This window comes from Leiobunum rupestre, chromosome 6 (assembly GCF_980474605.1).
Source record: "Leiobunum rupestre chromosome 6, qqLeiRupe1.1.hap1, whole genome shotgun sequence".
NCBI lineage: Eukaryota > Metazoa > Arthropoda > Arachnida > Opiliones > Sclerosomatidae > Leiobunum > Leiobunum rupestre.
In genome coordinates this window covers 54,617,402-54,643,700 of record NC_143389.1, presented here as the reverse complement: position 1 = coordinate 54,643,700, position 26,299 = coordinate 54,617,402, and the positions used below count along the sequence as shown (strand labels likewise).

Sequence of the window (26,299 nt, the reverse complement as noted above, 5' to 3'; positions counted from 1 at the left end):
TGGTTGGAGTCGGGAAGTTCATGTTTGTAAGAAGGGGCAAACAAAAGGAGATGTTGATATTTATTATAAGGGTCCTTGTGGAGGAAATACCATAAAATCGAAACCTGATGTGGCAAAATATCTCCAGGAGCACAATTTAAATATAGATCTCAATTTATTCGATTTTTCGAAAAAGAATTTGGATATTTTCTTATCAGATCTACGTTTGGAAGACAATGATGAAGATAAATACGCAGCATATCATGCAGAGGTTATAATACCGAAGAATTATGAACAAGCAACCAAGTCACCTCAACATCAACAATGGCAAGAAGCAATGGAGGAAGAGATGAAAACGTTACACCAAAGAGATAATAATAGAAGTTGTTCCAAGACTAGAACATAAGAAAATCCTAGGTTGCAAATGGGTATACGCACTTAAGAAAGACAACAACAATCAAATCCTACGTTACAAAGCCAGATTAGTGGCACAAGGCTATATTCAAGTAGAAGGAATTGATTATGAGGAGTCATTTTCACCCGTAGTTGACTTTTCTTTGATACGAATGTTTATTGCCATTTTTGTAGTCACAATGGGATGGATACACTGCCATCTAGACGTAAAAAATGCATACCTATACGGAACCCTAGATCAAGAGACGTACATGACAATGGTACCTGGTTTTGAAATGGCAAACGTTTTATCACATTGTATTAAATTAAAGAAGGCTTTGTATGGATTGCAACAAAGTGGGCTGCAATGGTTCAAGGAACTTGACCGATCTTTTAAAGAGTTGGGTTTTCAAAAATTCCCCGGAACAAATTGTATATATCACATACCCAATCACGTCATAATCCTAGTATATGTTGACGACTTGGCAGTACTAGCGAAGAATAATAATATATTAGAAGATACGTACCGAAGATTGTCAGAAAAGTATGAATTAAAAAGACTGGGACCTCTGAAGAAATTCTTAGGTGTTGAATTTGAAGATGTAATGAATGGAATGAAACTTCACCAATCGACTTACATCAAAGAAATGGCTGAAAAGTTTGGAATACATCTGGAGAAAACCGTCAACCTGCCTATGAATTCAAGTGTAATATTGACGAAAGAAGATTGTCCAGTTGAAGAGGCAGAGAAAGAACATATGAAGAAATTTCCATATCGTTCATTAATAGGAAGCTTATTATTTATAGCCTATAGAACCAGACCAGATATTCTGTTTTCTGCGATAGTTCTATCCCAGTTTAACAGTAATCCAGGGTTTCAACACTGGAAACTTCTATGCCAGCTCACCAGATTCGTATTATCAACTGCAGATTGGGGATTATCAGAAACAACAGAATACCAGATTAGTCGCATACACAGACAGTGACTATGCATCAGATCGATATTCAAAACATTCGATAAGCGGTTATGTATTCTATGTCGGAACATCACCAGTCATCTGGAGAGCTATGAAGCAGAAAAGTGTCACACTATCTACGATGGAAGCAGAATTCATTGGTACATCAGAGACTGTTAAAGAAATTTTATGGTTGATGCCCATAATCAATGATCAGTGGCGGCCTAAGGGGGGGGGGCGCTCCGCCCCGGGTACCAGCAGCTCGAGGGGGGGTGCAAATCAGAACGATTAAACTTGAAGAAGCCGGACCCGTGAAAACTTCTGCATGGTCCTGGGGGGTGTCACAAAACACTGCCGCCGCCCCGGGGACCCAGCCTTCTTAAGCCGCCACTGTCAATGATTTACACATTTTTGGTATAAATTGTCCCAAGACATTAATTTTCTGTGATAACCAATCCGCTATACATTTCACTAAAAATAATATTGAAAAGTATAATTCGAAACATATAGATATAAGCAGAAGTAAATGAACCGAAGTTATCATACCGCTATATCTCCCATGTTAGAGTCGTTTTCCTTATGGGAGCATCCCTTTGAAGCCTCATTTCAAATTTCGCGCGCTACGTGGCTGCCGATCGTAAGCTTTACGACCGCCACCTACCGCCTCACGTCTGAACAACCCGGAAGAGACATCACTGAGTCAAGTTAATAAAATGGCGACTGGCTGGGAAGAGGGTATGTTTTCGTCTGAAGATGAATTTGATGATGACTCCCTTTTAACAGAACTTTTAGCGACCAAAGATGTTAGCACCCAGTATAATTATTATCTATTAAAGAAATCCGAAGTTAAAAATAAAATGGTAATGTGCGATTTAATGAAAAGCGCAAAAGAAGAACCTCTAAAAAAGACCAAAGGACAGGCTAAGCATTTGATCAACAAAAGTGTTAGTGTAGTAGCTACACAATGTTGCTTGGGGCCTTTATATTTAAATAACGAAACCCCTTGTAATAATACTAACCCAGTTGTCAGCAAACCTGTTGGTAAAGACATGTCTACCCAAACTTTAACGGAGTATAAACCGAAGCTATTTGATGAAATTACCAAAATCATACTGGCAAATTTTCCAGAACTCTGTTATGAGGTTAGTTTCTACTTCTTTTTAAAACTTATTTCTTGTAACCAGATTAACAGTTAGTTGATTTGTTTAGGATAAAGAAGATTATAGTGGGGCACCTTTGATAAGAATTTCAAGGAAAAAGACCAGTGGACTTTTCAGTGAACTCCGGGGTTATTGTGAAGAGCCAATTTGTCTCGCTCTACAAGGAAATGGAAATTGCAACCTCAGTATTTTATTCAAACCACCAAAAAAAATTAGTATTTAAAAAAATGGTATTTTGGATATACCCTCTTTGACAACAGCATTAAATGTTGTATCTGGTCGTTTAGGTCATATTTTTTGCCCAGGCATTAATCCGGTCACTCTCGTTGATGATAATTTAACCAAACCCAAAAATTTACTATCAATTGAGTACCCATTTCCTCGTTTTCAGTCAGTAAAATGTGAAGTGTACTATCTATTAGAGAAAGAACAAACGAGTTTAGCTGAGAGTACAACTATTAAAAAAGGCAGTGTCAGCATTGTATTTATTTAGGCCAACTTATTGCCAAAGCTAAGAAGCGTAAATTAGTCCCCCTATAGGAAATTCAAAAGACAGCGCCTTACTAGTAATTATCCAATAGAAAATCTAACACCTAAGAGTAAGAAGATAAGAGTTTCCCGAATTAAGCAAGCACGTTTAGTTTTCAAGCGGAAAGTCCTAAGATTAGAAAAGCAGTTGCATTTAAGAGAAATAAGCCTGAATGAAAATCATTCAGCTGAACTCACGAAAATTGTTGAAGTAATAAGCAGCGATTATAGCGACGAATTAGAGAAGAGTATCAATTCAACTTCTGGTGCTACCAAAGAGATGTTGAAAGCTGCGTGGGACCGAGATTCAAAAGAGAAACATTTAAGTGATCAAAAGGCATTTTTAGTGAACAAGAAAAACTGACGAGACACTCCCGTGTGAGGAAATGGAACGCTGTTACGTTAAGAATGTGTTTGGCTGTATGTTCAAGAAGCAAAGCGGCTTACGAAGCACTAAGAGGATTTAAAATTTTAAATCTTCCCAGTGTATCAACGCTACGACAGAAAACCAGGAAACTAAACCACTCACCAGGAATTAATGAAGACTATTTGGCCGAACAAAAAATTAAATATCAGAAGTTTCAGGCTGAAAAAGAAAAAAAGGAGATATGATTCCAATGGGAATAGGAGTTACTATTTTTGATGAGGTAAAACTTATCGATAAAGTGATCTGGAATAGTAAGAGTCACGAATTTATAGGATTAGCAATGAATGAAGAGGAATATCCGGAGTTGACAGATATTTATAAAGACCAAACCACGAAAGCTCCAGCGCCAACACAATATATATTGCAATATATTTGGAGAGATTTGACGTCAGGGTTCGATATGATTGGCCCCCACTTCACTTCACCATATCCCTTTCAACAGAAGTCTCTTGCAACCACACTGTACCAAACCATGGAAGCTTTTGAAATGGTCAATTTTAAATCCTTGGGTCTCGTCTGTGATGGAGCAAGTGAAAATTTGTCGTTGATTAAGCTAACGATGTCTAAAAGTGGAGCTTTTGGATTCAAGACTGAAAATAAAAAATACGATTTTTCAATACAGCCAAGTTTTGAAAACCCATTTTCAGAAACACCGAAGTTATTGCACTGGGTAATTTGCCCGTCACATGAAATGAAAAATATGATTGGCCAGCTCTATGCCTCTAAGGATAATGGGCCCAAAGCGTTCCAACGAAATGGGGTACCATTCGGTTGGAAACAAGTGGAGGAAGTTTATGCTAGAGACCAAGAAAGAGCCAAGAATAATCAATTAAGAGGAGCAAGGTTTTTACTAGAAAGTTACATCATCAGAGACTCTTGGTCACGGCTTAATGTAGCACCTTCCAAAGTGATGCAACAAGAAGACGTTCTTAGTGAACTCTATGGATTTGCTCACAGCGTAGAAGGCACCATTGAAAAACGTGAAAGCGCTTTGGAGGCTTACAAATATTTACGGGCCTGCAACAAGATATTTGAAAATGGGTTTCAAAGAGCCAAACCAGTTAAAACTACCACTTCAGATGTCTTGACAATCTATTGAAGAAGGGTACCAATTTTTTGAAGACTGCTGGTTAAGGGAACTATTGAAAGCTACTCCCGATTTAAACCTCATTAATTCACGCCAGGAATGTTTTTTGTCTTGGCAAACCTGGGACTTAAACTGAGAGTAATGACCTTCGGAATGAAAGGATTGGCAGCAGATTTTTTTTAATATTGCCCAGGCTATTTTTTATCTTTAATTAGAATCAATGGGAGCGCTGTGGAAAGCTTTTTTGCACAGATAAAATATGCCACGGGAAGCAAACTATCTGGCACAAACTTTATAAGTGGGAAAAAAGCTGTAATGGTACGAGCCAATGTTCACGGTAATCATCGTGGAAACAAGGATTATCGTGATGAAATGCTTTGTTTCCGAGAATCTGACATTTAAATAATTATAATAATAATGATTTTAAAATACAGCTTTAAAAATTGTCTATTTTAAGTATTAACATAGTTAAAATATAAACATTACAAACTAAAAAACAATTAAGGCTTTTATTTTTTCTAAACTAATCATAACAAAAATCAGAATCCATTTTTTTTTTTCTTGTTTCAACACAATTGTCATTTTGACTAAATAAATATCTCTTTTTTAAATGACAATTGTTTTTGGTTTTAATTTGACTGCACTTTGGAGATTCTAAGTTACTGCTATCACTCTTACTTGACTTTGAGGAACTGTGTTTAATTTTACTAATAGCTACTTCATTTTTATGACTAGTATGAGAATCTATAAAAATTTTAGTAGGCCTTTCATTTTCTGTTTTGGGATGACTTGTTTTGTACATTCGTGGTCTTGACTTTGGTTTATTCTTTTTAATTCTCATAGTAGCTACTTTGAGAGAATCAGAAACTTTGTTTTTATTACTAGAGTGCATTTCTGGAGATTCGTGAAGAAATTCAGTAGAATTTTCATTATCACAATAACTAACACTTGCTTTCGTGGATTTGGGATGACTAGATTTAATATAGCTCGTATTTTTGGCTTTGCCTTTTTTTTATTCTCATCGACTGTAATATTGCATTTAGTAAAATCTACTTTTTTCTTCTGCGTACCTTTCTTCTTAGCTTTCTTTTCACCTTTCTCTTTGAATGCGTATAGTTGATCTCGGAGGGTTTGACCCCCTTTCCCCTTTTTTCTGATACTTGAAAGGAACTCTTGGATTCTAGCATGTATTATCTTTCGTGTCCATTCATTGTAAAAGTTTTCGACATTAAGCTCCTCCCAATTAAAACCGTCTGGTAAAGCTGCACGAAACATCATTTTCTGTTCTTCGCAACTCACAAAACGAAAACATTCTTCTGCACATTTCTATAAAAATATATTTTTTTTTAGAATTTTGTGATTATACAAACCCGGGCCTTACTCATTAACGAGATCACTTACTTTAATCATTTCGGATCCGTATTTAGCTAATGTTGCTTTGTTTGCATTATCCCTTACTTTTTCGTTTAACCTACGTAGGAACTCAAGGAATTTCACCTTCGGAAAACTTAGTTTTCCGTTATCTCGAATTTTTAAATCCGTTGGAAGACTATCCTTTTCTACGTCATTCATACGAATTATTAATCCAACTTTATTAAGATTATTGTCAGCTATCCTCTTTTTCAGCGAATGCTTTGTATTAACACTTGTTGCTGCTGTTCTCTTTACAATTTCGTGGAGACAACCACCACCCAGTTTAAAAAGTGCAGAATCGGTTTCTTCCTTAAAGTTGAAGCTGAATTCCGCAATTTCTTCACTGTTGTTTTCTTCAGTTATCTTTTCTTGGAGTTTCTCAGGATGTTTATTTTCTATTTTACAAAATGTCAAAGTGGATGATGTAATCACGTTAAGAAGCATCAATTCATCATGACTTTCTTTTCCAGTAATGAAAGTTTTACGTATATCCATTATCACAGTAGCATAGCTGCAGGCCTAGGTAGAGAAGATCGTCGTTAAAATTGAAGCAGACGACTAGAGAGAATTGAGACGACGAATTCCGGAACACACGGACAATATAATGATACTAACCTGGACTTGTAATATTCGTCCTTGGTCCCAGAATCCTCTGCATGAAAATAATACCGAGGTTAAGGGGCTATCAACGGCGGCTTAATTTTACTCTCCCCACTTTATGCAAAATGAAGTTTAGAATTTTTACCTTATCTGATAACTTCGGTTCATTTACTTCTGATATAAGATATAAATTTATAAGAGAAAAATATGCAGAATGTGTTTTTGATATAAAATATGTTAGATCTAAAGATAACGTTTTAGATATATTTACGAAACCTTTAAGTAGAATTAATTTTGATAATTGTGTTGAATTACTATATCTAAAACCCGAGTGTGGCATGCTAAAGTAGGGGGAGTATTGTGATGTGTAAACGTTTGGTCACTTTGACCTACCACCACTAGGGGGCGTCATCATGCCGTTTATTTATCTATTTTTCTAATCAGTCAGTTCTGGACTAGCTCTTCTAGTGATAACTTAGTAAATTATGTTTTCCCTAACTTATTGTACATAGCTTGTAAATATACGAGTTTTTACTATGATTTAACAAAAAAAAACAATGTTCGTTTAAAGCAAATATTAGTGATTTATTTTCGAATCCTCAACAGTAACTTTACAAAACAGCTACGGATATTCCCAACTAACTTCAAACAAGATAATATTCTAACATACCACAGTAAAACTAATGGGAAAAAGCATTATACCGCTGGGTACCGTATGTTTAAAAGTGGAAAAGTGTGTGATATTTTACTGAATTATGGAGAGCATTTCATTACTATAAAAGCAGTTGTAGAAGCTTCATACAAACGTGAAAAATACAATGTAGCAGCCCAAATAAATTACAGTGGAGACATTTTAAGAGCTTTTTGTTATTGTAAAGCTGGTCGGTTGGGATTTTGTAAACATGTCATTGCGACCTTCTGGTACGTATTATTGGATAATGTCATGTTACAAAATAATTTCATATTCGACGCTTATAAATCGAGTACAGAAAAGCCTTGTGGGTGGAACAAACCAGGAAAAATCAGAAAACCTAGTAGTGAATTCTCCAAATATTTTTTCATGAAGCATGACCCAAACAAGAAAACAAAGGCAACAGAAGCCAAATTTTGTAAAAGGCTTGAAATTTGAATGCACTAATATACCTGTGTCTGAAGACAGTCTCAGAACTTTTGCCAAAGATCTTGAAACAGTGGAACCTTGAAACATGTTTAGTGAGATTTTGTTTGACAGTGAATGTCAACCTATTCAGTTAATTAAAGATGCAATGCCTGAAATTAAAACCTTATCAGACGGTATCATAATTCAACCTCCATCATTACCACTAAAATTACTAGAAACTTCAACTGATCTATATTATCCTGAAGACGTTGCACTAACTATGGAAGTTGCTAGGGAGTTAGAGAGAAATACAAGAAAGCAGTCCAAATCTGATGTGTGGTTGATTGAAAGAAGTAAACGGCTAACAGCATCAAAATTTGGAGAAATTGTAAGAAGGAAAAAACAGGTGGATGATGCGTTCATAGAAAGAATGAAAAAGGGAACTACTATTAGCACCAAATATATGGAAGACGGGTTAAAATGTGAAGAGTCAGCATTGAAAATGTATCAATCAACAGAAATTAAAATCAAGTATAGCGCAGACGTTGGATTTTGTGTGAATCCAGCCATTCCTTACTTAGGTGCAACACCGGATAGATTAATAATTGACAGCTCAGTTAATGAATGGGGTTTACTTGAAATTAGGACTTTAGCTAGGGGCCAAGAAGAAAATTTAAGTGTAAAGGAGGCGGTGGAAATCAGGCCCGTACATGGGGGGGGGGGGCGCCAGGGGATGCTCAGCGCCCCCAAATGAGAACTTGAGCATCCCCAATTTACTAATTTCATAGGTGGGGAGATAAAAATGACTAATGTAATTGGCACCCCCAAAAAGATTTTGAGCACCCCCGAGTTTTGGCGGCTGTGTACGGGCCTGGTGGAATTACTTAATGTACCTTATCTAACCAACAGAAATGGCAATATCAAATTAAAAAAAACCACAAATTTTTCTACCAAGCACAAGGACAATTAGCCATTACTGGCTTAAAATGGTGTGACTTTTTAGTTTACAGTGGAAAGGATTATATAGTAGAAAGAATAAGGAAATATGGTCTAATGAAATTTTGCCAAAACTAAACGAGCTTTATTTTGATCACTTCTTGTCATGTGTATTAAAACTTAACAGTAGTTATCGAGCTTAACATTTTACATTTAATATAACCCTGAAAGCAGCAGTGATATTCTAAGTACCTAAAAAATTATTTTATAAATTGCTAAAATTACTGTGATACTTAGGGAGTGTCCATTAATTACGTGAGGCGATTTTGGTGATTTTTCAACCCCCCCTCCCCCCTTGGTGAGATGTCGTGAGATTTGGCTCGACCCCCTCCCTCCCCCCTAATATCACGTGAGATTTTTCAAAATGCGTATTTTTAGTGTAAATACGTTAATCTGTTTGATTGCGTTGGATTTATTTAAAAAAACATAATTGCTTAATTATTTATATTTAAGACTAGTTAAGACTAGTATTTTAGACAGAACGTAGTCTAGAATCACAGTGAGAAAATCGAACAATAAAATACTTAAATTTTAAGTATTAAGGAACTACTAAAATTCGTAAAACAATATTCATTCTAATTCAGTCCACGGGGACTCATATGTGGTCTCAAGAGTGACTACTGGAACCAACATGTCCATGTGGTTTTCAGTAAAATCATCTGCTCCTTCAACGTCCCCAGTAGCACACGAAATCCAATTTTTGGTCGGGTCGGAGTTGGGCAGTCGGGCAGGCGTCGGAGTCGGATTCTGTACGTCACGCCGACGCAATACCGACTACTACTTTAACTATAATTTTCAATCGCGATCGGGCCGACGGTATCTTACGAGCGTTGTGTAAACATAAATTTTCATAACACTCAAATTTGCAACTGCGTAAAATACAAATCAAATCGTGGTTGGGCCAACGTCGGCAAAGTGGAGAAACTCCTTTGCTTCACGCGATAAATCTATGGAACTAGTATGCCAGTTTGGCCTGAATAATCATTAATTTGGCTAGAGTATAATTCCTTTTTCAGTGTTTTTTTTTAAAGTTATTCCAAAGAGTAAAATGCATATTATTAAAACATTGATATTATTTGATCTTGTCTAACTATTATGTCTTTCTCAAAATTAATTTAAATAGTTGTTTTCTTTAGTAATGAATTTAAGAAATATATTTATATTGCCTTTTATTTGGCGGTTTTTGAACTACAGCAACCTTTGCTTGCCCGGTCACGGCCAACTTTGATTGTCGCTCGCTGTCGCGCCATCTGTTAAAAAAACCGTTAGAGTCTTAGAGATAAAAATTGAATCAAGTAGTCAATCAACACGAGGGAGTCAGGGGGATTATATCATCTATTTTAGTCGGTTTTATTAATAATATCCACTTGGATTCATATTCCTAAAGGTATTTAATCTCTTCTTAAACAATAATTGTGTGTGAAATTCATTTATCACGATGATTAGAAGATTAAATAATATTAAGTTCCAGGCGTGTTAAGCATAAGCCTACGCTTCGGTAGTACCGCCAATATTTACGCCTTGGTCATAATGGAGGAATAACAGCAAAAGTCGCCTTACAAATATGAGCAGGATAAATTAAAACTATTATTGTCCATAGAAGCGGTATAATGTTACTAAATTTAAATAGAAGACATACGCATGGAAGTCTATTTCAAAGTTTAATTAAAAAAATTACAAATCTTCTAAAATATTTTACAGTAGCATTCGAGCTCGAAGCGCTTTTACAAACTGATCAGTAAATAAAGAGCTTCGAGCTCGAAAGGAAAGCTACTGTAAAATATTTAAAAAGATTTGTTAAACATTTTTATTAAAATTTTAAACATAATTCCATGCGTATGTCTTCTATTTAAATTTAGTAACATGAACAGGTTATTCTGAGAGGCAAAGGCTAAGACAAAAAAATTCTTAAGTATTATGGCTGACAAACACATAGCTGTAGAGAGTGGTGACTCTGATGAAAGGGATTTATATGAGGCTGGTCAATTGGAATGCTAAGTAGTTATAAGAAGAGTTGATGATGCGGAAGGTGTGGATTTACCTCGTTTAGTAGATGTGGGAGGTAAAATGGTAGGTGTGATATGAATGCCAATTTGAAAGGGCTGTTGTGGATGACTCTGTTTTTGCTGGTGTAAAACTGGACTTAGTTTCTTCTGACTTGCCTAATATTCCAATAAAAAGTACTGAAAATTTAAAATACTGATGGGTAGCTTTTGGAGGATAAAACCTAGAATGGAAGCTGTGAGTTGTCCAAGCTTTTTACTCAAGACAGGGTGATAGAGAGAGGCTAGCTGATTGTTGTTATGCTCATTTATCTTTTTTTTTTTGCTTAAACGGTTTTTCACTTTATCTGTTTTTTTTTTAGAAGCTCGTTATGAGCGATTGTAACGGGTGGGACAATTCAGTCCGCTCGTCCATTTGATTAATCAGGTGCGAGAGATGTGTTACGGCCACGCCAACGGGGGGATACTTGGGGATAGGGTTGGGACACCCGTGGCGGAAGTATGACAACCACCCGTTGGGGGATTAGTGGTCGTCCTCACACGGCCATCCACAAACTCTGCCTCCCGGACGCCTGGGCACTTAATCTGTTAAATTGTGAGACTAGCATAGGTCACTGTACTAATTTATAGTTCTAATTAAATTTAGATTTCAATATTTTAAAACAAATAAACAAGTTTGCCAGGTGGGGAACCAAAAATTTTAAGGACTCAACAAGAGCAAGAATGAGAAAGCGCCTTTCTCGTGAGATTTCTCTTTCTGGCAATTGGAAGGGTGCTAATGACCAATTCGAAGATCTGAAGCTGAAGTGTGTAATAATAGATATGATTGATTTTACCAGACTTTTATCATTTCAACAAAGTTACTTCAGTTATTTATTCGTAGATGCTGTTTAAGTTAGCGCAAACCTGAAAGTTGTGAAGGAAATAGAGGTTGGAAATACTATCAAAACATGGTTAAACCTGCAAAGGACAGACAAAAGTGGTCGTCAAAGAAGAAGTTGAAAAGGAAAGGGTGCATACAACACTATTGCAAATGGCAAAGATAAAGTGGAAACAAGTGAATGAAAAAAAACATTTTCAGTATTTTAGTACGGTTAATACAGCTTAATATTGAAAGATAAAACATTTTGTTATAATAATATCGTACCCTGAACCTGGGAGAGCTTTTAGTTTTTTTGTAAAAAATTTATTTACTGCGATAAATAGTAGCCTAAAAGTTTACAAGGCTGATAAAATTATGCCTTAGCATTTTGTGATACGTATATTTTATATAAGAGTTTCTAAGATGTGGTTTGTAAAATTGATCGCGGATTCGTTTCGGTTTTTAAAGTTTCTTAATTTTTCATTGTTTTGAAATATCCAGACGTTTTATGAAGAGCATATTTTGTGATAAAATTAGTGCCGAATATGAATGTGGCCCCCAAAACCACATTGCCCAGACGATTTCATTTATATTATTTTTTTATTTTCAATATTAATCTTAGAAAACATTTTTTTATGAGCTTTATAAAAACGATAATAAACTCATTTTATCTCTGAACTATTTTTTTCTTTATGACTTTATAAAACAAGCCTATATAATTTTGTGTATAATTGGTCAGCAAGTCGGTAGGGCCAACTGATAAACAAGATGGATGAATAATGGTAGGGCCGACTGATAAGCAAGATGAATGAATGATGGTAGGGCCGACTGAGATACAGTTGTGAATTAAGAGTTGGCGGGCTAACATTTATTGGGGTGGGCCACCTGTACAAAAATTAGTCGGGCCGACAACGACAAAATGACTCGAGGCCGACCTAAAACCGTGCAGTCGGCCGATGGTGACATTTGGACTGGGTAGCCTACTACGATCCGACTTAGTCGGCCGACCCTTTTTAGACGACGTCGGCCCGACCAAAATTTGATACTGGGGGCTCTGACTTAGCCACTTTAAACCGTTGTCCCTTGCACACAGAAGCTCAGTAACTCGGCGTGTGACAATCCGTGAAGGTCACACTTTGCGCGCTGGTGCAGGTGGTGCTCTGTGGACCGCACGCAGGTGCTCTGCAGCCCTTGTGATGGATGAAAAGTGGATACCGCATGTACTGCAGCATCTCTTTTTCAGATCACCACGTACACTACGGCAATAGAGGTCATAGGGCATGCTGATGAAGGTGTGCAAGGGTTGAATTACTTAATTTCAGCCAGTTTTATCCCAATTTTACACTGTTTCTTGCAGAAAACAATTACGTGATATTTGCCGAAACCCCCCTCTCCTCCACGTGAGATTGGGTGAGATTCAGCTCGATCCCCTCCCTCCCCTAAACGCCTCACGTAATTTATGCACGCTCCCTTATACAGAATTGAAGAGATTTAAGTTGTTAAATACTACAAATATGTGAAAAGTTTATACAAATTAAATAATTAAAGTTTAAAGATAAAACTTAAAAAGCTTATTTTATGGTTGTTAAGGTATCAGATAACACTTTTCGTTCTAGTAAAGGGTTACCAGTATAATTTACCAAATGGCAACAAACTTTCCAAATTCCATTTAGTTTATCGGACATTGAATTTGGGAAATTTTCACTTAAAATTTTATAATCTTTAACCAGTTTAATAACACGTTCAACGTGCACTCTTACACAAGCTATTTTTCGAGTAATTTCTTCTTCTTGTTCGGTTAAGCTGGGTTTACCCCCCAAAAACGGTGGTATATTTAGGGCTATTCCGAGTTGTTTACATTCATCTTCGATAAATGAGTCGGTAGGTTCCAATAAATTTAAAACTTTAGATTTGATCGTGATCTCCTTATCTGATATGCTTCCACCATAAAGATCTGCCACAAACGATATCCATCCATTCGGTGCAATCCCAACTAATCCTTTGGCGGTGTTGTGTGATTTGTAAGAGGAGTAGGTGACACCTTGGATTTGATAGTCGGATGGACGTTCAATAAATATCTCTGTACAGTCCAACAAAACTCTCGTGGTTGGATACAGACCCTTCAATTGCTGAGGCATTATTTTATCAATTATTGAGCGACTAGGCCAAATATTAATTTGTACGAGCCTGTTTGACAGATAAGCAATCCAAAAACTCCATATTTCACTTATGGTACTAGTAGAAACACCTGACCGATAAGCTAAATCAAATTCTAGGAGACCACATCGTAATCGAGACAAGACCAAAAACAGTTGGTCATAGTGTTGATTTTGGGTGAGCGTTTCCGGTTTGATTTCGGAGGTTGACAATTTAAATTTTTGTAATTATTGTAAGCGGTATCGTAGTCCACCATTACAAAGTTGTAAAGGTCAAAAAACGTTCGTTACTGAAATCCAGTATAAAATTTAAGGGCGTCTTCGTTTTTTAGAACATTTTCTACAGAAAAACATTTAGAATGTTCTTTCCTTATAGTTTCATTAAGAATTGTTATTTTCAAGTCCATATTAATAATTTGTTTTGATTTTTCAAACAGATCTATGTCTTTTTCTGCTAATGTTTGGTCCTGCTTGGCTAATAATTTGTCCTTTTCTGATAGTGTCTTGTCCTTCTCAGCCAAAGTCTTATGTAACAATGAAATGGTTTCTTTCAAGTGTTTTATCTCTGTATTTAGTCTGTCAATAATTTCTTCTTGTTGGGTGGCTTTACTTTCTTGTCCATAAACGGCACAATAGGAATGATCTGTAAAATAAGAATGTAAATTGAGCGAATAATATTTTTTGTACCTTAGTTAAAAAATAAAATTAACCTTCATGTAAACTAAGACTGAATTTGATTCATATTCTTTTTTTTTCTTTATATCCGATTCTGAATATTCAAAGGTAGCACACAAAGATAATTCTTGGTCATTTATAGGAATTATCACTGTGTCTGGCATAAAATAGTGGTCGGTTTTTTAGTGTTTGATTGATCAGCTTTAAACAGACGCCTTCCTGAAAAATTATAATTACTTAATTTTCAATACTTAACACTAATATAAATTTTTTCATACTTTTCCTGGAGGGTTTTATATTTGTACCGTCCGAAAATGTGTTCCAAGGAAATATACGAGGAATAGAGTCCCCTTTCTGCTTCACTCCACATACATTGAAATGCAATCCACAAATCCTGCTAGCCGGGGTAGGCTTCCACAGAGTTGAACTTGTCTTTGAAGGCTTACTGAGTACTCTATCAATCCAGGCTTGTTTTAGTTTACTATCTCTTGGGAATGAGTGAAAATGCAAATTAGGATTTCTGACTACATTGCTGTTACAGCCCTTAATACAACAAGAAGTTCCTCCAGTTGTTTTTGCAGCGCTTCTATTTTGATTTTTCAACACTAAACCAGCTTCTAATCTAAAAAAAACAATAAATAAACACTAAGTGCACAGTACTGATTATTAAAATTCACTTTTTGAAAGCAAGCTGAGGAGATAGCTCCAAATATATAACATTAACCGTAAAACCCTCGCTGTGTCCTTCTTTTGGTAGAGGCGTAGAACTGTCGCTCTATTTAAGCCGAAAAGGCTAATTGACTGAACCGAATTCTATTGGCTGTTAAGTCGATGATGCGAGTCATACGACCTTTGCACCCACGTGACCCACGTGTATTTTTGAAAAGTTCGTTTTTAACCGCGCATTTCGCGCAGTGATGCCAGATCGTGGGATAAATCCCATATTGTGGGATTTTTAGGGTGTTATTTTTGGAAATGGGATAAAGGGTTTTCTTAACCAAATCCAAGGGTTTTGTGGGATTTTTCACTTTTTGGGAGATTTTCGATCGCCAGTTCAAAATACCCACGAAAATTTTTCTAAAGAAATATTGATACTGCCTTCCGAGGAAAAAGAAAGTACATGTACCCCCTTCCACCTGTTCGGCTCGATAACGGTCCTAAATTTTACCATAAGTTAATGATACCTCTAAGTAGACAAATGGCTATGCTGCCTATGGCGGATATGCTTGTCCAAATCGACCTATGTCTCTCCGTACTGCGTATCAAAGTAGCCTTAACATCCACTTGGAACTGCCGAAGCTGACGTTTCTTTAATCCCGTTTGGTGCGAGGCTAGCTTGAACTTCCCCAAAAGAGATAAATTTCGGTATTCCCTTAGAAAATTCTTTTTAGTTTTTTTTGCTATTGGTTTATTTCTCTCAGCCCAATATACACTCTTTTTCGCGGTCTTTTCGACCCCTCTTTTTGGCCGCCCGCTAGTCGGCGATTACCAGGAACCACCAGTGGGGGGTCTAGGCTCGGGTCTTTGGTCCCAGGATATGGAGAATGGGGGATAAGGGGGATAAACTCAACATGAACGCGCCCAGCGAAATTCCCAAAAAAAGTGTATAGTTTCATTCTAGACCGCACAGCGGCGCTGGGTCCGAGATATTTTTCAAATCTTTCATTTTCGCGGGAATCGGAGAGACAATATTTGACATCACATTTTCTGGACAAAGATTCCACCTTGAAAGGGCTTATTTGTCTACTTAGAGGTATCATTAACTTATGATTTTACTTTTAATTCTCATAAGCCACTGTACCCAGACTACCCACCCTTAGTCCCCCCTCCATAAAGAACGCAAGGCGTCGCGAGCCGCAACTTCCCCGCAAGGAAGAACGGGGGGGATCATGACGTGCGCCAAGTTCCAAGAAAGGCGAAAGGTCGCTGCTGCGGTTGCAGCTGGCCTTCACATTTCTTGGAATTCGTCCACAGTATTATCTCCGAAACAACTTGGGAGTAGAGAAAAACGAAGCTGTCCATTGTCCAATTTGAAGAGGAGCAAGGGTCAAATGGATGTGGGGGGAGCGCATTCAGAGGCTTAAGCTATCGTAACGTTACTGTGGAATGCATATTGCATTTTGAGATCTAGCTTTGAGGCCAATAATATCAAGCCAGAACCCCGACATTTCGATCTCCGCAATTCAAAAATGTATAATGAATAAAATCATGAATATATCTTCATGATAAAATAGTAGAGTTGCTACCTATAGATAAGCATAGAAGATAAAGTAAACTTAGTTCTTTAAATATGACATTAATAATTTTTCCAAAAAATAAAAATAAATAAAATACAAAACAAAAAAAGAACCTAATTTAATTCGGTCCCTGTTTTCCGAGGAGTTTTCATGTGGCTTTTGGGCGGTTTTTCACCGAAACTGTGGGATTTTTAACTTTCGAACATTGGCAACAGTGATTTCGCGATTGTTCCGAGCTTTCGTTCGTTCGACCATGTTCGACGGTCAAAATTATAAACGCTTCTGCCGTGTTTATTTTGTAACCGAAGCGGCAGCAGAGCCCTGTGTTTTTTGGAGGTACATTTATTTTTCTAAACAAACTCTACAACGGTACTTTCTATATTTTAACCTTATAATGTTAGTGGCAGATGTTATTTTATGTTATAACGCATAAAGTAGATTTAGTTAGTCTCTTAATTTGGAGGAAAAGTGTTAGAGTTAGACATGGCAGTTTTCATATGATCGGATTAAGTATTGAAATTTATTTCATAAACCAGGGTATACAAAGGGGAACAAAAAGCGATTGGAGCAGTGGCGGCGATCGCAAAAATTATGGTGGGGGCTCGGCTGATATTTTCATATAAAATTTATTTACATCAAACTAAAATAATATTTATGTTTAATTTCTAAAAAAGTGTTTTTCTGATATCTGAAACGTCAATGAATTCATTTATAGTTAATTCAAAGTCGTTGTCTTCAGATGATTAAAATATTTTGATAAAGCTGTGTACGCGACGGACAAATTTTGGGTTAAACATTTTATAGGACTAAAACTCACGCTTATTTCTTTTTATGTACCCTTCTTTAGTAATAAAAAATTAATAAATTTTAATAAATTAAAAACTATAATTTAAAATTGGTCTTGGGGCTTTCCGCACAAATTTTTTCAGTGGGGGCTCTGCGCCTTCTTTTTTCTCTTTTGGGGACACTGGCCCCGGAGCCCCCACGGGATCGCCGTCCCTGGATTGGAGGATAATATACTATAGCAATGGTTAAAATTCCGTAGGGCACAAGTTAATAGCTTAAAGCTTATTTGTCACGTATCCTGCTATATCTAAAAATCTTGTGAACTCCTCAGGGCCGTGCAGGAGGGGGCAAAATCCCCGTGGCAGTGCTGTAAATCGCCCATCAAAGAGACAACAGGGGGGGTTCAAATCAGAAACATTGAAAACGCTCTAAAGGTTCGAGGGGGATAACTTGGACAATGTTAACAAGGCGGGGGGGTGCCAAATCATGTTAACTTGGAAGTATTTTTATTGCGGAAGAGGGGGGCGCTAACTAAAGGTCTCGCGAGTAACTTTCGCCACGGGCCTCAGATTACCTCTGCTTTCAACCGTTTTCTTTATTGGTAGAAAGTAAAGTATAGTATAAGTAAAGTATAGCTAAATTTCTGTTGAGCCGCGGACTGAAAATGAGTGAGTGCTCTAATATTTATTTAGAGACCTAGTACGAGACGAGTCCAAAACGAATTGTTTAGGTGAGAAGAGCCCGAGACGAGTCCAATTTCGTTAACTTATAAAATTTAGCCCGAGACGAGACGAGCGAAAAAATTTAAAACAAATGAGACTGAGGTGAGTCCACAGAAAAAATAAAGTTTAACACGAGTCCGAGACGAGCCGTTTCAAATATTATCATTTTAACTGAGACTGTACAATATTTTCCCTTAAATTGAGCCCGAGACGAGCACTTAAACATTTCTATAAAAACTTTGAGACGAGCCTGAGACCAACACGGAGCGTGCAGCTATTAGACCCCGACGCCGCCGAAGTACGCGCCGTCGACGCCGATTTTTTTTCAACGCCGCCGCTGATTTTAAAATTTAGACGGCGCGCTGCTGCCGCCGCCGCCGCCGATTATTTTCCAGCGCGACGCCGATTAAATCTGTCTAAAATACTGCCACGCACTTTTTGGGTTTTCAACGAAAATCTTGTCCTTTCTCTAACCCGTCTGTGTGTTTCGTGCGCTCGCCTCGCAGTCGCTGCCATAGATATAGGAAACTATATAAAGGTCTTGATAAAATATTTCAAAGGGAGTGAATACGGAGGTGTCAGCTAGCAGAAACGCGTAATTTCTGCAGGCTATCCTTATAAGGCGCTATCTATCGGTAAGAAAGCTCGTGCTATCGTCGCGAGAGCCAATGTCTCCTGCTTAAAAATTATACTAAAAGTCACCAACAGATGGTGTCTAAAGACTACGGCCTGCGGAAAGGTCAAGCACTGAGTACTAAAATGCTAAGAGAGCTCGCGCTCTGGTCACTTGAATTTCCTCGGTGTCCGTATTTTATGTTAGGCTTAGAAATTTATCTAGACCTTTATATGCATTTCTTATATCTATGATCGCTGCCTCGCAGGGTTTTTAAAATCGTGCATGCTCGCTTGTCTCCCCCGTCAAGTCAACTTTACTTGGATAAAGTCGCACACTGGGTGTGCAGGGAATGAAAGGGCTGACTTTCTTGCAAAGTCAGCAACCGATCTTCCCGAGGAGAAGGAGATGAAGCTAACTAAGTTGGTGGTTAAAAGGTGGCTAAATGAGGTGACGACTCAAAGGTGGCAGAAGTCGTGGGATGAGAGTGAGAAGGGAAAGGTAACTAAGAAGTACTTTCCTAAGGTCAATGGTAGCTTCAACACGAATTACTATTTGACGCAAATCCTAAGTGGACACGGTAAATTCCCACTTTACCTGTTCAACTTGGGTCATATTGCATCGCCCAAATGCATATGCGGTGCTCTGGAAGCAGACTCAGAGCACTATGTTCGTAATTGTCCTAAAACGAACCATTTGTTAAGGAGACCAATCCGCGAGAATGGTCTCCACAATCTGGATAACGAAACGATCAACGATCTTGAACGCGTAATGCGTTATATCGTTGTGAATTTTGACGAACTCACGAGTGAGTCGTGAGTAGGAGTTTCAGGTATACGGGTGTATACCTTTGTGTGTATGTGATTTAGGAAGCATTTCCTATCTTTGTATACAGGTCGACGGCTCGACCGGGACAGATGATGAGTAACCCCTGTAATGCTTTGGCGGTGCACGGGGTATATAAATACAACAATCTGATGTCTCCCCCGTCATCTGCAAAAGTTGAACGAGGGTCTCCCGGTTGCACTCACAAGGAGACTACCCGAGGTGTAAGTTGTAACCAATGAGGTAGAATACTATAGAGATCCAAATCCACCTTCCAGGACTTACCGTTTCGCGGAACAGTATTTGTTGAGTTGGAGAGTTAGGCCTAGTAATAGTAGTAAATGAACTCAATCAAATCGTGTTGGCGCCATCTATCGTGTTATTGGAAAACTAAACCTTAAAATACTTTGCAAAAGTGTCTGCTTATAGAAACCGTGGCGCCAACACGATTGGAAAAAGTTGAAACTTAAGCCTAATTCTCCAAATCAAATAAAACGTGTCCCGCGAATCCCGGATTTGTTTGGATCTCTATTTATTCAACCTCATTAGGTGTAACACACCGATTTTGTTCAACCTCGGGGGTTCAGTATGCCTTAATGAATCATGAAAATTCCCAAAAGGAAAAGTTTCAACGGGCATAAGTTTTTCCATGGCAACCGAAAATGTTTTTGACAACACCAAATGGAAAATTCCTTACCGAAAAAACATGGGGTTTTGAAAAATTCCCTTGGAAAATTTTCCAAAAAATTTAAATTTTTTAAAATGCAAAAACTAGAAAAAATTGATCAAAATTGACGAAACAAAATAAAATTGATCAAATTTTTTCAATTTGATGAAAATAAGTAAAAATGCAAATGATTTGATAGAATTTATCTCACTCTATCAATTTGATAAACACAATTAATTTTTATCACATTTATGATTTTTTTTATCAATAAAATCCATTTTTATAAATTTTCTATCAAATTATTTGCATTTTTACCAATTTTCATTAAATTGAAAAAATTGATAAAATTTTAAAACATTTCAATATTTTGGAAAATTTTCCCTTAGAATTTTCAAAATCCCATGTTTTTTTCGGTAAGGAATTTTCCATTTTGTGTTGTCAGAAACATTTTCGGTTGCCATGGCAAAACTAATGCCCGTTGAAACTTTTCCTTTGTACTTTTTAAATTTATTAAACGAGTAATGAGTAATAAAGTTAGAGGTGATGATTTTGAGCGTGGGAAGTTTAAAGTAATTTGCATAAAATAAGTTCTGCAATCAGCAGTAGTGAAGCTTGGAATTACTTTGGACAATTGCAACGTTATGAAGACGGAAATTGGATATGGTATAGGATATATTTTCCAACTACCAAGATGGTAGTATTTACATAATGTACCTGATACTTAAAAGAAAATAGATTTGTTTGAATTATTATATGCTGTTAATTAATTTTCTAAACTAGCGTAAATAAAATAAGCTTATACTCGGAATAAATAAATTAAACCAGGAGCAGGACCACAAGTAGGTTGATTTCTACTCTCTAGTATAAAATTATTTTTCTTTATAAAGAAACGCCGGCTCACGCCGCCGCCGCCGCCATGGTATTTTAAGTCAACGCTGCCGCAGACAAAAATTGACCGGCTCGCCGCCGCTGGTCAAATTTTGCGGCGTCGGGGTCTATCAGCTATGCGGAGAAGCTAGGGTAACCTAGGGGGGTTAGCTCACCCTCCCAGGTGAATAGCGGCGACCGTTCAGACGAGGAATTTTTCTCTCCGTTTTCTCAGAATTTTGTAACTTCGGAAACCGTTCGCACGTAAAGAGAACCATAAACAGAAAGAGACAATTTACAATGATGGAACAGAGAATCATGATTAAATTAGATTTAATCAAATCTAATCACGATATAATCTTTAATCATGATTAAATCGGATTTTACTCAAATGTAATCACGTGAATGTGCGGCGCCAATACTTAGCGTACGTCGTCCGTACGATACCGTTTTTATAAGTTATTTATGGATATCTTAGCTTTCGCGCGTAGTATAGGTTAAGTTGGGTTCAGTAGCAATTAAAAACATTTACGCAGTCTTATAACTGTCGATCCAATTGACTTTTAAATTCCGTTTTCTTTCTAATCTTTATTACTGCTATACCTCTACACGGTGTGCTCGTTTCAGCTCTGTCAGGTTAACAGGGAGCGCAACAGCCCCACATTTAAAAAAACTTACGCAGTCTTATAATTGTCGATCCAATTGACTTTTAATTTCCGTTTCCTTTCTAATCTTTATTACTGCTATACCTCTACACGGTGTGCTCGTTTCAGCTCTGTCAGGTTAACAGGGGGCGCAACAGCCCCACATTTAAAAAAACTTACGCAGTCTTAAAAAAAAAAGACCGTTGTAAAAACTGAGACCTAACCGTCCCGATATATTTGTTAATTAGTCCATGGCGCAACAGCCCCCATTTAAAAAAATTACACAGTCTTATAATTTTGGATCCGATTGACTTTTAAATTACGCTTAATTTTTATTAATCTATATTACTGCTATACCTCTACACTGTGTGCAAGTTTCAGCTCTGTCAGGTAAACAGGGGACGATTTTGAACGTTGATGCGTTGATTTACGCAGAGTACGCAAGTTCCCCAAAATCTCTCGGAGAATGCGTTATTCAGAGATTAATTTCTATTGGGTTTGAGATACGGGACCCAAACTTAGAATACAGATAATACGCGCCGAGCGTACACGAATTTTCTTCGTAGTAGTGCTTATTGGATTTGAGAAACGAGGCTTAAACTTTGAATATAGGTAAAGGTGGTTACGATTGGCACTTTGCTTAACCATATTAACATACGCCAAGGCTTATAGATCTTACACGAATTTTCTTCGTAGTTTGGATTGGCTTTGAGATACGGGGCTCAAACTTTTAATACAGTTAAGAATCTGAAGTCTGACCCTATGATTAAGTTAAGATTAACTCTTTTAACCCGCGTCAAGGGTTAGAGAGCGTTTGCGAGTTTTCTTCGTAGTTCCTATTGGATTTGAGATACGGAGCTCAAACTGAGAATACAGATAAAGAAGCTTCCGTCTGAAGCTCCCTTTTGGCACGCGCCAAGGTTTAGGGAAAAACTAATTTCACCTTATCGAAGTGGAACTAATATTACGGCATTGGTCGACTTGTTATTACATATCATCGAAACTATCCTAAATAAGTGTGACGAAGTAATAATATGTCGACTGCACAAGCCGTGTATGGCCAGAAGTAATAAATAAGTGTGTAACGGGGGAGTGGGAAGGTACTTACTTATCGAAGCCTTGTATGGCCAGAATTAATAAATAAGTGCGACAAAGTGGCCAGAAGAAATTAATAAGTGTGGCACTTACTTATCGAAGGCCAGAAGTAATATTTAACTTAAATTTAATTACTAATTCATGCTTTTATCCTACCTGCTTAAATGGAATACGAACACGAAATACTATTATCGCCTTCTTGGTGAACTTGTTATTTTACCTTCTCTACTTCTGGTCTCTAGGCCTTGGTCTTTTAGGCTGTTCTCCATAAATTTCATGAATAAATGAAAAAAAAAATTTTTTTCAGTGTTGGAAATGGTGGTCAAAAAATAGTTTACGCAATCAGTTTCTTTGTGGTTGGCCAAAATCGTTTCCGAAAATGTTTGCCAATTTCCAGTTGGTATATGAACGCTGCTATATGAAAATCTAATCCGCTGTATGTTTCGCCTGCCACGAATAACGCCGTCCATTAGCTCCTGGTTAGGAATAGTTTATTTTTTCCTGGAATAATCTGAAGGTGGCTGTAACGATTCGGAACAGTGAGGGACGTTGCTTTGGCCATTTCCGAAACGACGTCCCTTATTTTCCAAAATTTTCATTGTTGCCCTGTAAATGGACTTGGCAAATATTCGGATAGCGCATTGGTTATTTATAACACTTTGTCTAAAGCTACTTACATAATTGTATTATTAAAATTAAAGTGGTATTTAATTAGAATGTGGCGCTAACGTAAAATGCCGGAGGCGTCGCGCCGCAATTTGAACCGGATCTGCCACGTGGTTTACTCCACCTACTTTTGTTGCCCTTCAAAGGCTCGATTTTTATGACAATTAAAGTTTACGAAAATAATTATTTTTGAGCTGAATGGGCGTAAAATCCATATCCTATGACAATTAAATTGTTGGTTGCACGAAATTTTAGCTATGGCTAATTAATTAATGATTCATTAGAAAGAGCAAACATTTTATAGCAAGTACAGAAAATTTCATCAAAATCGGTTAAGTGGTCTTTGAATTTTTATAAAAAGAAGTCGAAATGGTGGAAATCGAGTTTTTCGGAGAATTTCCAGACTTTCTCGGCACCCACGACGTCAGAAAATGCGAAGCGTATCATTGGCTAATTGTTTGTAATACATTTCTTTACATCTGGGATTAAAAGCAGGTTGATTTCACACCCAGGAAAAAGTCCTACGCAGTAGTAATTGAAATAGGCATACACAAGCCTACGTAGTAGAAAATCGATATGAAACCGAAGGCTCGTCGTAAATGTTTTGTTAAACGTCGATAATAAGCCTAATATTATGATTAAAAACCTCTGGTTTGAAAACTTCTACAAGTAAACAGAATTCCTCCACTTCAGTTCCTTCTATTTTAGGATTAAAACTACAGCTTTGATTTGCCCCAAATTGCTCGTGCTACGGAGGAGAGAAATTCGCCGAAAATTTCAGGATTTTGAGGAGCGAAAAACGTCAGTTTCGGACTCAAAGTTAATACACTTAGGCTTGGAAATTTGTTTCGACAATGACATTTTTGGAAAGAGAACGTCCTGGGCTTCAAAACAAGCCCGCATTCATTCGTTTTTATTACTATCGATTTTTCGTGCAACCAACACTTTAATGTTAATAAACAATTACGTTGGGATATTTTTTAAGGACTTACGATTAATTTACTCTCTGGTCAAAATGTGAAATCGCAGGCCGTGTTCGAGTCAAATATTTTACCATAAATGTATTTCTTTACACTTAAGACAGAATGACTTTTTACAGACGACACAAAAAGGGGGTGAAGGGGGGTTGGAAGAACGTAACTGGCGTAGTAGCGTACGTTTCAACAGGGCCGGAAGACGTAAGTCTCAGCAAACCAATCAGATACTGGGTTGAGTTGATTTTGGGGAAGCTTACTTTTAGAGAGGCAAGTGGATTTGGAGCGACACTAAAAAATGGTCAGTCTTCCTAAGTGCAAATAATTATCCTCTTGACTTTCTTTACGAAGGAGGACGAGACTATACGGGCAAAGATCTTTGGCAGCTATTGTTCTGTTCCTCCAATGATGTATTTCACTCTTGACTAATCTTCACACTGATCACTCTTGACTAATCTTCACACTGATCACTCTTGACTAATCTTCACACTTGCTACCCCTAGGACTGCTTCTGATTGTAAACTAACTTCCTATTCGGCGAAAGGCCCGTATTTATACCGCTGCGTACTCGAGAGGCAGGTTACTTTCTTGATTAAAGGCCTAGGTTTTCTTCTCCTTGTCACCCTTTAAATTTACTTTCCTTCCAAATAAATATGATTGGTGGATGAATGAGCGGTCTGATCTCCATTCTTAATTTTATGAGTATTTTTAGTTGCTGTTTCCATTGCTTGAATGATACGAGTAGCGGCTTTCAGTGTGAATGTGCTATCTTCTGCTAGTAGTCTGCGTTGCATAGTCTCAACATTGATTCCGCATACCAGTCTGTCTCTGATCATCTCTTCAAGATTTCCTCCCAAACAACAATATTCTGACAGTTTCTTTAGTTCAGATATATAAATTGCAACTGTCTCACCTGGCTTCCGATTTCTTTTATTAAAGTGGAGTTGTTCCACTATCTTTGATGGCTTTGGGTTAAAAGTGGTCGTTCAATTCTGCCACCAAGTCGTCATTATCGTCATATGACTTGTCAGGAACCGTGAGTGGTCTGATAAGATTCCTCAATAACGAGTATGTGGTAGGCTCCAAGCCTGTCTGAAGTATGGCTCTCTTTCGTGCGCAGTGCCGTATTTAGAATACTGGAGGCCCTGTGCTTAAAATGCTTATGGGGGGCCCCCATAATGGTCTAAGTTATAGATAATCAAGTATTTAAAATAGTTGCTTAAAATTAAGCCCCGATTATTTAAAATATAATTATTTGTTTAAAAAATGTATTATAATTATTTCAAAATAAATTGAGATTTTATAGTTTTGGTATCGAATAAACACTTTCAGGGGAATCAGTTATTTATTAGTTAAACACTTACATTACAGCTACATTGCGCTAAGCCGGGAACCAACACAATGTCATACAGGGATGAATGGACGTGTGATAATTTGTTTTTGGGAGTTTACTTGAAATTACTCCTAAACTAAAAATAGCACCCTCTTAAGAATTGGTTCCATTAATATGGCCACTTTATCCTACACAACTACGATATCAAATTTAATATCAAATAAAGAGTTATTTAAATTAAAATTATTTAATTTAACTATGTAACTGATCACACTTACTTCCAAAATGCGGGTCAAGTGTGATAGAGGGGTGGGGTAATTGTGATAACGTGAAATCCTCGACCAATGAAATTACATGCGGAGGTTAAATATGGTGTCCAAATAAAGCAAAATGTTTTTCGTAGCTCAAAAATAATATATCTTTAAACTAAAGTACCGAGATGCTAATATAGCTAGATTAGGCTTAACCTTTCCATTTATAGTAAGTTAACATCAATAAAGTTATAAAAAGTTGTTGGTATTGTCCACCTTCTAGAT

At 37.2% G+C, this 26,299-nt stretch overlaps 1 protein-coding gene across 1 annotated transcript; it reads right to left on the bottom strand.

Annotated features, from left to right (window-relative positions):
* Positions 1-13,074: 13,074 nt before the first annotated feature.
* On the bottom strand, positions 13,075-13,641 carry LOC149942608 (uncharacterized). The gene has a single exon (XM_090179484.1). The coding sequence runs from the start codon at positions 13,639-13,641 to the stop codon at positions 13,075-13,077; it is 567 nt and encodes a 188-aa protein (XP_090035610.1).
* Between the last annotated feature and the right edge of the window lie 12,658 nt (positions 13,642-26,299).